The sequence below is a fragment of the Chelmon rostratus genome, chromosome 14 (genome assembly GCF_017976325.1).
Source record: "Chelmon rostratus isolate fCheRos1 chromosome 14, fCheRos1.pri, whole genome shotgun sequence".
NCBI lineage: Eukaryota > Metazoa > Chordata > Actinopteri > Chaetodontiformes > Chaetodontidae > Chelmon > Chelmon rostratus.
This window is the reverse complement of record NC_055671.1, coordinates 6577011-6591187: the sequence shown is the minus strand read 5'-3', so window position 1 is coordinate 6591187 and position 14177 is coordinate 6577011. Positions and strand designations below refer to the sequence as shown.

Sequence of the window (14177 nt, the reverse complement as noted above, 5' to 3'; positions counted from 1 at the left end):
GAACACGACAGACTGTGGCAACTGGCCTATTGTAAATGGGTGCTAAAATCAATGGGGGTTTAAGATATATCTGAATAACATAATAGATTTTGAGTATATAAATGGCAATGGCTCCGCAATTCAAACTGATCTCAATCTGTGGTAAAAGGTCTCATCCTGGCAGTACGACCGTCATTTCAGGGGGAGCTGGCTGATAACTATTCATGCTGTTGGAATGGCTTTTGGCAAATGGAAAGGTTATCAGACTTCCTGTATAATTTATTGTGTTTGCACTTAGTACCAGCAATTCAAAGTCTCACCGTCAGTACGATTGGATCTCACTGTAGTTGACGCTGACAGTGCTCAAGCTAACGAGCACTGTGGTCGCAAGCATTTACGGAATAATTACAACACTCAAAAGACACAAAAGCATCTATTTAAAAGTAATGTTTATTTTGCACCAACCAAAAAAATCTTGGTGCAAAAGATAAATTCCCAGTTACGACATCAGTGACAGTGCATCTCAGTAAAATAGTAATGCTCAAAAAAAAGAAAGGAGAAGAATTTCATTTACTACAACAAAAGAATATCAACACCAATAAAAGTACAGTTTCTTAAGAAAAAAATTCAATGTTCAAACACAACAAACCAGTTACCATTCAAAAGACAAAGGCGGCAAACAACAAGAAAGTAATACAGTAACTTGCAATAATGCTTCATCTGGTAGAGAAATATCAGTATAACCAGCCTCCCAGCGCCACTCATGCTCTCACACACCCACATCCACACACGCAAACACACACAGTGCTGGTACACAACAATTTAATCATCAATCCCATTACCACAGCATTAAAATCAATTACATGTAATAAATATTAGTGAAAGCACCTTTAAAGCTGAAATGTGTTCAATTGATCAACTGACTGTGCAACAAGTAAAAAAGAAAACGGCCAATAAAAACATAATTACATCAGGAAACGAATATACCATTAAAACAGTTATCAAATGTTTAATCATTCTATCTTTTTTGCTCTAAATCAAGGATGAGTATGTACACACCAGGTCTTGCTGGTTGGTCTCACAAGAACCATATTAAAGTCATTATTACGTGTCTCATTCTGTAACATAATTTGAATTGCAAAGCCATACAATGTATTAAAACCACATCTGTAAAAAGACATATCTGGGTGACCCTTACAGCCCAGGTGACAAAAACTGAGCTTAATTGAGAGGTGATGATATTTCACAGGATCAAATCCAACTGCATTTCTGATAGCCGCATATGGTACATATGGTACTGGTCTGATCGGGCAACAGAAAAAAAAACACCCTTTTAAAATTCACAAGCCCAAGGCAACGCTCACACAAAATCGCCAAAATGGATTTTGCTCCATTTTGTGCAGACACTCAAGCCGCGCTTGGTGGCATAAAAACATTCTTGGTTATGTTTCCTTAGTGAGCCCGAGATACCAAAAATATAGAAAAAGTTCTTACAGTTAATCATCACAGCAAGTTAGCATGCTAGAGATTTCCAGACCAGCACAACAAGGCAAGTAATTTACAGCAAGTATGACAAGATAATCACACTCCATTTCATGGCCGCCTCTTCATCGGTTTTTACAGGTGCTACTGTACGCTCACGTTGTGTCTAATGCGATCTGTAGAGCTGGTAGTGTATTGGAGGTGCAACTGCTTTGCAATCTTTCCAGTAGAGAAGATTTTGTCTGCAGGAGTATTCCTCCTCTGCAGTCTCAAAGGTTACACATACCACAAGCATTTCACTCTGCACTCAGTCCTTCCAGTAATTTGCTTTTTTTAAACATTTGATCATTTACATTCTCGGCATATAGTGCAAACACCTCGATTTTTGCCCAACCTACACAAATGAGAAACAGTTTCCACAAAACTGCTGCCTTCATGTGGTACAGCACTTGTGGCCAAATGCTGCGGTATCTTTACCAATCATTACAGGTGTGGCGGGGTTAATAAAAACTCGATTCGGTGAAAGAGTTAAGCCTGCTAATTTCTGGAAGGACTATTCATATGCTTTTTGCAAATTTGTGTGCACGGCTCTATTGATATATTCACCGCTTTGCTGTATATATGGCTTCTGCTCATTTATGGCTCCTTTTTCCCTTTATCCCTATATAGACAGGCACTGTTTCTTACCCACAGTGAAAATAGGTAAATATCTCATTTTCAACTTCTAGTGTCACCATATTATGGTAGGAGAATACTGAAAAAGAATAATTTTCCTCAAGGCCACAGATTTCTGTTCATCTTAAAGATGCCAAACTAGACCTCTATCATCTTCTCTTCCAGCCACTCAAGGAAAATACATGTTTGGTTTGGGAAGAATATGGCATGATGAATGAAGCTGTTAAAAAGTGAAATTCAATTTTGAATCGAAAACTTAACACTACCCTAAACCAGTGTTTTGGTTTGTGTGACGTTGTTTTTTCACCAGTTTTCACCACTGGGGGACAACATGTTGCCAGTATAAGCACATACCACTTCCTTTTTCTGCCGTTCTCTTCCCTGCCGTTTTAGGCTAGCTCTGCTTTGGGGTCACAGTTTGCTTTGGCTGCGCTTTGGATGCTGTTGCAGAGGCAGAGGAGGAAGTGGAAGAAGAGGAGGAGGAAGAGGATGAACTCCATCGGGTCTCCACACCTGTGCTTGTCATCTTCAGCTTTCGTCGTTTTGCAAGGGGAGCATTGTCGACACTTTTCAGAAAGAAGCCCTCTCTCTTACCACGGTTGAAAGCCTGAGAGAAGAAAATGACAAAAGACAAGGAAAAGAAAAGTAAGATGAAACGCATTAAACACATTTCACATCTACTGAGAAATTTGGTGTACAATGCTATTACCTTGTAGGTGGCATTGACATAAGTGCGGACAGTGGGCCCACTCGACTCAAGCACATCTGGGGTGCACAAAGGAGTAGTGGACATGGATGCTCCGCCCTGCAGCCAGCTGTTCTCTTTCAGATCAGAGAGTTTAAGACGCCTCTCTGGATCCACTGTCAGTAGGCCTTAAATCATACAGGGAGGGGTTAAAACAGAAAACACAAAGACAAGAGAACAAGGTATAAGAGATACAGACAAAACAAGCTAACTTGCAAAGAGGTAGTGTGGAAAAAGTATCCTCAGCCTGCTAAATGCTGAAAACATCACATCCACCATTACTTTGTCCAACAGGGCAGGCAGAAACTCTAACAAAGCACGTACTATTGTCGCTTATGTAATGTGGCCCTATTAACTAAACCAAACAGCAAATATGTCACTAAAAACCTTTAACAAGCTCCTTGGCATCCTCTGATACGCCCTTCCAGGCCTCCCCATCCAATGAGAAATCGCCCTCTTTTATCTTTTGCATGATGTCAGCAGCATATGATGAGGTCATCCCACGCTGCTCACTCTGAAATGGCACCTGACCTGACAGCATGGTGTACTGATGAAAACACACACGGAGAGACATTAGTACTCCACTTAGCCGTACTGATGGGACAGCGTTAACAGTTTGAGGTGAAATTACCAGGATGACCCCAAGGCTCCAGAGGTCACAGGCTTTGTCGTATCCTGCACTCTCAAAAAGTTCAGGTGCAGCATACTGCAGCGTGAAGCAGGGAGTCTGCAGGGGGGCGCTGCCTGCAGGGCACAGGCGGGCGAATCCAAAATCTATTACTTTCAGCACCGAGTCCTCCCCCTCATCTGTAAACAGCACGTTCTGTAAGGTAAACAATTAAAATCCATGATCATCCTCTCTTCTTTTTCTTCACTTTTTACACTCAGGGCTCCATTTTCCTGACAGCACAAAGACAACTCAACACTAAGAGATGGTATGTTCCTAAACCTTGATATATGCTTTGGATCGTGTGCACATGTGGTGTAAAGGTGGGAGTAGAGGACAAACAGAGACATGAGATTCTGGTGTACAAGAGCGATTGTCACATCACCCATCTCTCCAGAACTCATTATTTGGGGATTCTGTCAACAAGCACAAACTCAATACTTAAGAGGAAACGCACAGAAATGGTGGAATAACATAAACAGTGTAAATCAAACACTCTCCATCCAGTAAACGTGCTTAGATTGGTATCAAAAATAAAAGTTTATGCAATTAAGGCTGGCGTCTCAGTAGAACACTATGCAGAACTAAAAGTTAATGGCTGGTTCTTACCACTATCTGTCATTCACAGCTGCTTTATACTACATGAAAGCCTTCCCCTTCAGTTAATTAAATCCCACAGCCATCTAAGACGGCAGAATATGCGTGTGATAAATCTGCAGTGTTCATTTGGAAAAGTGCAGCACCGCAGTAGAGGCATTATGCACTGTTGTCCACTGTTTACCTCGATTAAGTCATGTGCAAATGATGCTGCAGAATAACCACACGGACATCCCCACGCATCATACCGGTCGGTTATAGCTCTGTATTGAGCCAGTTTATGGGAGTCGTCTTCGGGGCGCACAGGACATATGCAGTTCACAGTGGAAAAATACTGAGACAATTACAACTTCACTCTGTTCTTGTTCCCACTAATACTCTTTCTCACCACATTCCTCAGGCTAATAACATACCATGGCTTTCTCCTTAATTTATAACCTCTCTATCAATTTTTAATTATTGAAATGCATTTTTAATAAGATGTGATACAGTAGAATTATGGTTGCAATAACGTTGGACTGATGTTTTCATATGAACAGAATCACATATGCATGCATGTGGGCAAGAAACTGTTTGGGGCTACTGTGTCGTTAGAGTCGAGTCATCACGTGGATCAATGAGAGACGGTGTGTATTTTCAGGAATAAATCAAGTCATTAAAGGACAGCCCACCTCTGGTTTGAGGTCTCTGTGCACAACTCCAGCCTCGTGCATGAAGCTGACCGCTGAGACCAGGCTCTGTAACAGTTGACTGGCCTCCGCCTCGCCAAAGAGTTTCTTCCTCTTGATCCTTTCCAGCAACTCCCCACCTCGCAGGAGCTCCATCACTAAATATGTGTGGTACTGACAGAGAGGGACACGTGCAAAGAGAAGACTTAATGCGACAGTTATGTTGTTGCATATTGCTTAATGTGCAGCAAGCAAGTTTGCATCCTTGAAAGTGCACACAATAAATTCACTGTTTGTTGTGTTAATGTTGTCACTAATTGTACACATCATCCTCTGTGGGTTTCCTTCACTGTACCTGATCAGTATACACTTCGTGCAGTTTAACGATGTTTGGGTGAGCTTCACATTGCCTCAAAGCAGCAATCTCCCTCTGTGTGTTTGCCTCCATTCTAACAGTGAAAAAAGAAACATTCGGTGTTCATAGGGGCATTCAGAGGCTTACATCATCAGACGGTACAGTGATGCCCTAAAGGCCACTCACCTGCGGCTGACGATCTTGACAGCGTACTCGTCGTCGCTTTGCTTGTGTCGGCATTTCCTGCACACAGAGAAACTACCCTCGCCTAGAGGTGGCCCGTGAAGACACAGCTCATAGTGCTGAAAAAACTGGGATTCCTGAACAAAGAAGGGATGGTATGAGTCACACTGTGCTGTTAAGGGAGATGTGTTGTGTTTGTCTTGTTTTTTTTCCCCCTGTGCAACAGGATATAGCTTCCAGCAGTGTAACAATGGACTAACTTTGGTGTTCATTGACCAATGTGTGATACAACCTAAAATGTCAATATTTATGTCCTTGAGAAGGGTTTGCTACAGAGAAACATGCATGGATTTATATAGAGAGACGCGATTCTATTCTTTATCATCTGTCACTGTAATGATAATGCAGGGTTTTATTTTATAATAAGCAGTATACACGTTTTGCCAATACAAAGACATGACTCCATCAGATTTCTGTAGTCTGTAATGTTTGAGAATATCAGCTGAAAGCTTTAGTCCATACAGTCTAATGTGATGAATACCAATCAGGCAAGCTAACATGTTTTTTGCAAATCCTAAACAGATATCTGTAATACTGCAAAACACCATCAGAAGAGAGTCTCCTGATAACTGTGATATTTCTTCAATACTGCTGAGCCCTTAATAAAATATGACAAAACATGCTGTGAAATAAGGTGAGCCAACTTTGGTTAATAAACTAGGCTACACAAACTAGTTTCTCTTCCTCGTGCCCTTCCTGTCTGTCCCAATTACAAGCACTGCCGAGCCTTTTTTAGCTGATCTGTCTAGGCAACGAAAAGGCTTCAAACAAAGATGTGCTGGTTTTGCAAAACTGCCTCTCTATCATAAGGTAAAGAAGAACTAATGCCCACATTTTTTAAGGCTTAACCAAGAATGTCTTTATAAGCCAAGATCCATACCTCTAACATTGCACTGCGCTGGACAGATGCTGAACCTGGTCGATCAGCACCAACCTGGGATTCTGCAAAGTCTCCCATGACCGCGTTCTTATTGAACAGGATGGAGGGAGCAATAAAAGAGTAACCCTAAAAAAGAGCGAGGGAGAGAAAGAGAGAGCAGACTAGCTAAAATCACACATTTCTAAAAACATTAACCTACACTAAACAACTGTATTCATAGAAATGGCAATAAAACATTTACCATAATCTGATGTATTATTAGGCTTGCACCTACTTTTTCAGAATGTTGATATTTACAGACGGTGGTTACAGGTATTTTATTTTGGAAATCCAGTTTGCACCATGTAAAAACTGGATTTCAAAAGAGACAGCAAGGACTAACCTGGAACAGGCGACCAGTGCTTGGGGGCGTGCTCGCTGGAGAGTAGACGGGATCCATCCCGGTGAACTCCTCAGCGAAGTTCCCCACGTCAAGCTCACTCTTCAGCTCTGGCTTAAAAGGACTTGGCACCTTCTTCTGTGCTAGGTCAGCCCAGTTCAGGCCCTGTTAGGAAACAAAAAGCAGATGGGAAGAGTTATAAATGACTGAGAAGACAGCACAGGCGAGGAGAGATATTCGAGTGGCTGGCAGTTGAGGTAGGTGGGACCTTGAAGAAGGGATGTGCTTTGATGTCTTCAGACCCTCGTGGTCCAGAGCCCAGCCTCCTGTGGGGATCTTTCACTAATAGCTTCCTAAGCAGGTCCTGAGCAGTGGATCCAATCATAGACGGGAACGGTGGATCACAGCGCAAAATACGTCTGACAGAACAGGGGTGGAAAAGATGGTCAAGGGAACAAAATAATGCCTGTTTTCTTAACACAGTACCCTAATGAGATATTGTAACATGTTAAATTATGAATTTCAAGTTGTGCTGCATAGATGAATAAGAAAAAGTACCTCTAACACAATGGCTGAGATTTTTTATGACTTGAGAATAAGGAAGGTTGATTTAAGATTTTAATACATGTTTGGAGAAGCAGGTGGAGTCACCGACACTCACTTTGACACCTCACTCTGGGAGTTTCTCTCTCCCTCCAAGGTAAAAGGAGATGCTCCCGTCAGAAGCTCAAACATCAGGATCCCAAGGCTCCACCAATCTACCGACTGACGGAGAAGACAGGTTAAAAAGCTTTACATAAAAGGAAAGAGAACAAAATGTCAGTCTGATCTTCAGTCTAATGTGTGGTACATCAGCCCATACAGTGTTGAAAGTAGATTTCATTTCTAAACCATCTTTTACATGTTCTGCATAGACACCACAGTTACCCAAAGTCATGAGACTTATAGCACCTACGCTTTAACTTCAATTCAACTATCTACAATTAAATGTTCACGTCACTATCCAACTCCCTGTCATCCTGCATCTGAATGGAAGAAGTAGATAATTTAAACAATTACTGTACAGATCTTTATGCGTGACCACTTGAAATCTACTGCAGTGATATGAACACTGAACACCTGTGCTTGTTGCCTTACTGTCATATTTTTACCTTGCCATGCCCGGCTTTCCCTCTGATGATTTCAGGTGCCATGTACTCAATGGTGCCACAGAAAGAGTAGGTCCTTTCCTTCTGTAATGAGGAGAAAGTTAAAGATAAAGTATAGCAGCAAAAACAAATCTTATATGAACAAAGTATTGTTATGATTGCAATAACAGATAACATACCATGTATCACTGTCGACATGCACACACACACTCTTGTGTTTAGATTTTGGTATCGTGCTTACGTACCTCTTCCTCCAGAAACTCCTTGCTGAGCCCGAAATCTGTCAATACCACATGGCCCTCACTGTCTAGAAGAATGTTTTCCAACTTGATGTCTCGGTACACAATCCCAAGCTGCACAAAAACACAGTGAAAACTTACTGGCTACATTCATTTTTAAGTGTCAAAATTTGTGAACAATGACGGCGTGTAGTATACACAGAAGAACATGGCCTAGTATCTACTGGTTATTCTCAGTCATCACAGCATTTTCCAGTCCCATTCAGTAGATATAATCCCAAAACTGTCGATGTAAACAACTGCAACACAATCTATAGCGCAATGCTTAAGTGCAGCACCACCTCAGGAAATGAGAATAGCAGTCACCAAAGATGCTGTCACTGAAAGAGTTTCATTTATGCTATTCAAGGGAACAACTCATAAAAGTTAACATTATGGTTTTCAGCCAACTTGGAAAATTTGTGTTAATGATGCTTTTTTTTCCACAAGCAGAAAGAATACTTGACCATGTTTTTCAAAAAGTTACAGACTTTTGCAAATTAGTAAAAAGATCTGGAGTGTAAACAACTTTGAAAATTGACACATTCTAACTTCCTTCCATGGAGTGTTTTGTGCACATCAAAAAAATAATAATCTTTTAATGCCAGTGGCTTTAGAGGCTGATTTTAGTGGCTGGGTTTAGGGCAAAATGAACTACAGCGGTTGTGAAACGTTACCAGGTAACCACCAGGTAACACAACAACAACACTGACTTTGTAATACTGTTATTATTGCGATAAATGTTTAAGCATAAAAGCTAGAGGGCAACGGACGTACTTATAGAAATGTAGTTACATCCACTAACTACCATTTTCTTCACTATGACAGACTGCTTTGAGGATCAGTACAGAACTCAATGAAAAACTAAAGTTCAAGGATAATAGATACCAACTTCAACCTGTAATTATTGTTTATTTTGCTGGTTAGCCTGTTGAATTTGGTGTTAATATGTTCAGCAGTTAATGTGGATGATTTATTGTAGACCCACACAATAAAGCAATGTTGGAGTTTTTAATACTGAGTCACAGTCAAGAGAAAATGTGAACGTTAAACCTCATTTGAAGTCAATTCAATAACCAGAGTAGCAGGTTGGATGTGGGAGATGTTCCCATTCTTTTTGTTTAGTCTTATATAGCCAGACTTTAATATCCACACTTCATACTCCGACACAAGTTCAGCTGGTTTTGCTGGTACAGGAAAGCCTGCTCTGCTGCGTGACGTGTTGGTATGTGTGTCTGTTGCTGCCATATGCAAATGTATTTCATAGACATGCCTCATGGTACACTGCCTGTTATACTTGTATAATATACTTTTTTTGGCAAATAAATGCTGTTGAGATGCCCAATCCTCCCTTGTCTAACTCTGAGAACAACTCACATTACATTTACTGATTAACCTACATTATGGGGCAGGCTACTCCTCCCAAAATACATGTAGGTCTTTAAATCATTTTCAGTCCTTCCCCAGAGCCAATGAACACATCTGTTTTTTAATCATTTTTTCCTTTCTTACAACACGTTCCCTTAAATTGAGTGAAAAATGGCAGAATCATGGTTTAATTATGGTAGAATCAACTAGCGTATCTCTTTTATGTTTATAATACTGTGATATAATATATATAATAACTGTAAAAACTAACTAACAAAAAAGGTAACATAAGTTTTAGCTTTAGTTGCATATGGGTTAGCCAATGGGTTCCCGGCAACCAAACCGGGAGCAAAAACACCAAATATGGAACATACTTTTGCCAAATGGCCAGAAACAGGACTCCAATGGGATAATGTTGATAATGTTGCTCTGGGTTTTTGTGTAATCAGGCTAACTGCTTGCCAACACGTCAGCCACAACAATAAATGAGGTGATATGTTGGGGCAGTGTCTCTGTAAGCATGCTTTGTCTTTCTCCTGCCCCCTAGTATCCAAAAATCAATAACAACTACTTGAAGGTATAGAGCTGGAAGGGGTGACACACACCTTGTGCAGGTGCTCCAGAGCCAGGATTATTTCCCCAATATATATCCGCACTGCCTCCTCAGGAAAGTGATCCCGCTGGTACAAATGAGTGAACATCTCCCCACCGCTCACATAGTCTGTATTCACACACACAGACAAATACACAGGTACCTTGAATAGATATAATACAAAAATTACATAAACACACATTATGCATAAAACAGACACACAACAGACACAAACATAAACAGAACATCTATTCAGCACTTCACACAAGAGTCACATTTGGTTGTAGTGTCGCATCACTCACCCAAGATGAGATGCAGTTTGCTCTGCGTCTGGAAGGCATAGTGGAGTGTGACCAGGAAGGGCGACTGGCGGATGTGCTCCAGCACCTGCCTCTCAGTGCGAGTATGTTCTGTTGTCTTTGCCTTTTGAACAATAGCTGCTTTCTTTAACACCTAGAGTAACAGTCAAAATACACTTAACTTACATTCTGAATAACTGTGATTTCCCATCAGTCTCTTAAGTCTACAGCAGGAAAATCGTCATCCTGAATAGAATTAATTTCAAAGACCAGACAAAGCAAACTATTGTATGCAAGTTATAGCAATGCATCGATCCATACAGGAGCTAAAAGAGACCTCATATACCAAATATTACATAACTCTAATAACTAATAATAGTTCAATATATTTTGTCTCCACTCCCTCTGTAAACTTTAGGTAAATGGCAGCTCAATCTCCATTTTGTGGCATATCATTTAGAATGACATCTCATCATGTGCTCTGTAACTATTACAAATTTGAATAAAAGCAATATCAGTGAAATATATACCTAAAATATTTCAAATGGTTTCCGCCCTTGAATTTAATTAAACATTGAATTGAATTACACATGGCTCAGTGATTAACATTTTTATCAAAGAAACTGTTTTGTGATCACATTTAGTTTAATATTTCAGACTAATAGTCTCACCTTCATAGCATACAGCTGGCCCACATCATGACCACTGTTCTTCCTGACCAAAAACACTTTTCCATAAGCTAGAGAGAGACAAACAAATATTTCATCCAGTCATTCAAAATACACTTGGTACGAAAATAAAACTGAACTATGCAAAAACATTCCTGCACACCAAATTTAATCAGATGTTGTTTTGTTGATGAAAACAGTCTCTCAGATCTCCCACAGGTATTCATTATGGATGAGATCTAATAACAAGAGAAATCTACAGCATATGGCCTACCGTCTAAGCACTCAGATATTACTCATGCTGATGATCCCTAACTCCCAAATCAGGATATGAATGTAAAGAAATATTTTACCACCACATTTAAGTCCTCAGAGACACTTTCTCTTACAGGCTATGAAAATTAATTATAAACACTATGCCCTCAAGATATTTAACCATGGCAGGAAAATACATACTGTCTGCTTTGGGTATACCTCGTACCGACATCCTATTCTAGTTTTTTTCAGTTTTGACAACAACTGTATCTGTAATTAATGTATTTCATATTTCATGTAGACACTTGCCTCCAGTGCCCAAGACTTTGAGCAGCTCAAAGTTCTCCATGCCAACCCTCTCAGTGTGACCTGTGAGGTTAGCTAGCGGAAGAAAGAAAATACCACAATTAAACATTTTGTATATACGCACCAATTCTGTACTCTGCAAACACATACATTTTTGTTTAATAAGGACAGGTGGACATGTTTCAAAAATGCATTAGCATCTCTTAAAGCTGTCTAATCTTTAAGAGATACCAGAGTTTCATTGTGAACAATTTAGCCCAACTCATGCACCTTGTGTTCTACACAAAAAACTGTAATGACAAAGTAATAATAATTTTAGAGCATTTTGCAAGTATAGTAACAGTAAAAGACATACATCTAATAGAAGTGTGTATTAAAAATTTTGAAGATTTACTATTTAGCAGCTACTGTACTGCAAAGTATGCTGCATCTCCATAAATCAATAGGTTGTTGCACCTCAACCAGTATCTACACCCTTATCAATGAAAAAGTAACTACAGTGATACCTTTTCTTTTGTCACAGCTGATGAAAAACATGCAGTGACACCACTGATTATTGTATGCCAGATCTGCAACTAACCTGAATTTTTCAGCTCACTGGGGATACAGCAGCCGTTCTCTGCTTTATGTGATTTTGTGTGGATTTTCACTATGAATGATACAGTAGGATACATACAGAGTCCGCAAACAAACTACAAGACAACAATAGGTCCTTTTTTTCCATTGGTCTGGAGTCCAGACCAACACAACACAAACTGAGTCAGGATGCCGTTCTGAAGGCAGTGCACCTATACATTGTTAAGCTCCTCAGGTTTGACAAAGATGCTCTTAAAGCGTGGCACATAAGTGGGTAAGATCTTTTCAAACACATTCTTTGCTTGTATACTGAAGAGCATGAAATCCACGATCTAGATGCAATGTATAACGAAGAAATTGAAAGACCTGTATGTTGTTATGCAACACAATACAGTAGTAAAACTGTTTAAATTGAGAATACAACTTTGTGTGTCGATTGATTCAAATTATACATTTTGGGGTTGTGCTGTATAACACTACATCATACAAAGAAGTATTTCTTAAATGTTGTATGTTGTATCTATATATATTTTTTTAACTCTGATTAATTTAATCATCACCTCTAACAAAGCTATAACAATTTTAAATTCTACGTTTCACAAGCTGTATATCAATAGCATGATGAAATTTATCACGACGTGCAACGGTTATATTCTGTTTACGCAGTGTGTATAACATGCCTGACTACAAACGGTTCACTGCACTTACCATTGGTGATTTGATGCTTGACGGTGCAGGCCTTTTCATTTGTTTTTGAATCGGAGTCATCACTACTATCAGATGCGTCCCCAGGCATAACTTAAAGAAAAGTAGACTGTAGCCTATACTGACGGTTTAAGATGAACTGGATAGCAAAATGTTTTAGTATGTTACACTACACGGTTAGCAATCACAAAAATCTATTGTAGCTGCATTATGACGGATACGATGATTATCGAAATGAGCGGACAGCTGTGTTTTCTAAACAATAATGCTGCCCTAACGTTAATCCCCGTACGTTTGACATCCTGGTGTTTCGCATTGTTTATCTCATGTGATTGGTTGAAATCAATCGGAAAACACAGATGTGTAAATTCGCAATTCAGACTGGACCTGTTCACTAGCTGTTCTATTTATTTCACTATTAAAATAAGAAAGAGCATCAGTACTGATTTCGAGTAACTGTGCATATGTTAGTTACAGCAAAGTTTAAATGGCTAACGTTAGCATTAGCCGCTTGACAATAGTCATTATTCCTAAATTAGCTGACGTTACTTGGTAATAACATTGACGCAAGTTTTACATAAACCAATGATCAATATAATGCGTTACTAGACAGTACGTTAACACCTACAACGCTAGACAGTTGGCATATCTGTTACAATAACAAGACGTGTTACCTAGCTAGCTGGGGTGCTAGTAAATTTACAAAGTAGCAGCTAGCTAGCGAATTGCTGCTGTTGCCCATCAAAGTTTGAACGTTAGCTTACGCTAACATTTAGTTAGCTTTGTTAACTGACTTCTTCATAAATCAGCTCTCAGACCATGTTGGAAAGACCAGTTTGGATAGTTCCTTATCTTCTTTCTCTACACTACAGCCACGTTTGTAATTCGCCCATTATAAAATTCACACTCCACTTTGTATTTTTAGTCAGCGGCTAGCTAACTGCTATTTCCAGGATGCTTTCGACACAACCTGGGCGACGGTCAGTCACGTGAGTCGTCGGGGTGGGCGGAGACACATTACTGGAGATTTTAAGAAAAGCAGCTAGATGAGACAAGATCCCTATAGTTCACGATATACAGTAAAATAATTTAGCTGGAGCGTCCCAAAGGCCCAACGGCAATACATCCGTGGCCTGGAGCGGCACATTAATGCTTTGTGGGACCCCAGAGTCCTCAGCACCTTTTAATTAGTTAAAGATTCACAGCTGATGTGCACACTATTTGTGCCTCTGTGTGGACACTCAACGTAGCTGGTCTTGCTCTACCGAAACATTTTAATTTTGTTATAGACCTTTGTGGCACAATACGAACA

The 14177-nt window shown here is 39.9% G+C and overlaps 1 protein-coding gene across 1 annotated transcript; it reads right to left on the bottom strand.

The window, feature by feature from the left end:
* Positions 1–411: 411 nt before the first annotated feature.
* On the bottom strand, positions 412–13822 carry rps6ka4 (ribosomal protein S6 kinase, polypeptide 4). Its single transcript, XM_041952016.1, has 18 exons — positions 12869–13822; positions 11588–11659; positions 11027–11094; positions 10359–10509; positions 10070–10185; positions 8064–8171; positions 7822–7902; positions 7332–7435; positions 6939–7089; positions 6674–6835; positions 6292–6417; positions 5355–5488; positions 5169–5262; positions 4817–4987; positions 3513–3704; positions 3269–3428; positions 2846–3009; positions 412–2743 (listed from the first exon to the last, which is right to left on the bottom strand). The coding sequence occupies exons 1-18, from the start codon at positions 12954–12956 to the stop codon at positions 2531–2533; spliced, it is 2355 nt and encodes a 784-aa protein (XP_041807950.1). The 5' UTR covers positions 12957–13822; the 3' UTR covers positions 412–2530.
* Positions 13823–14177: the final 355 nt, after the last annotated feature.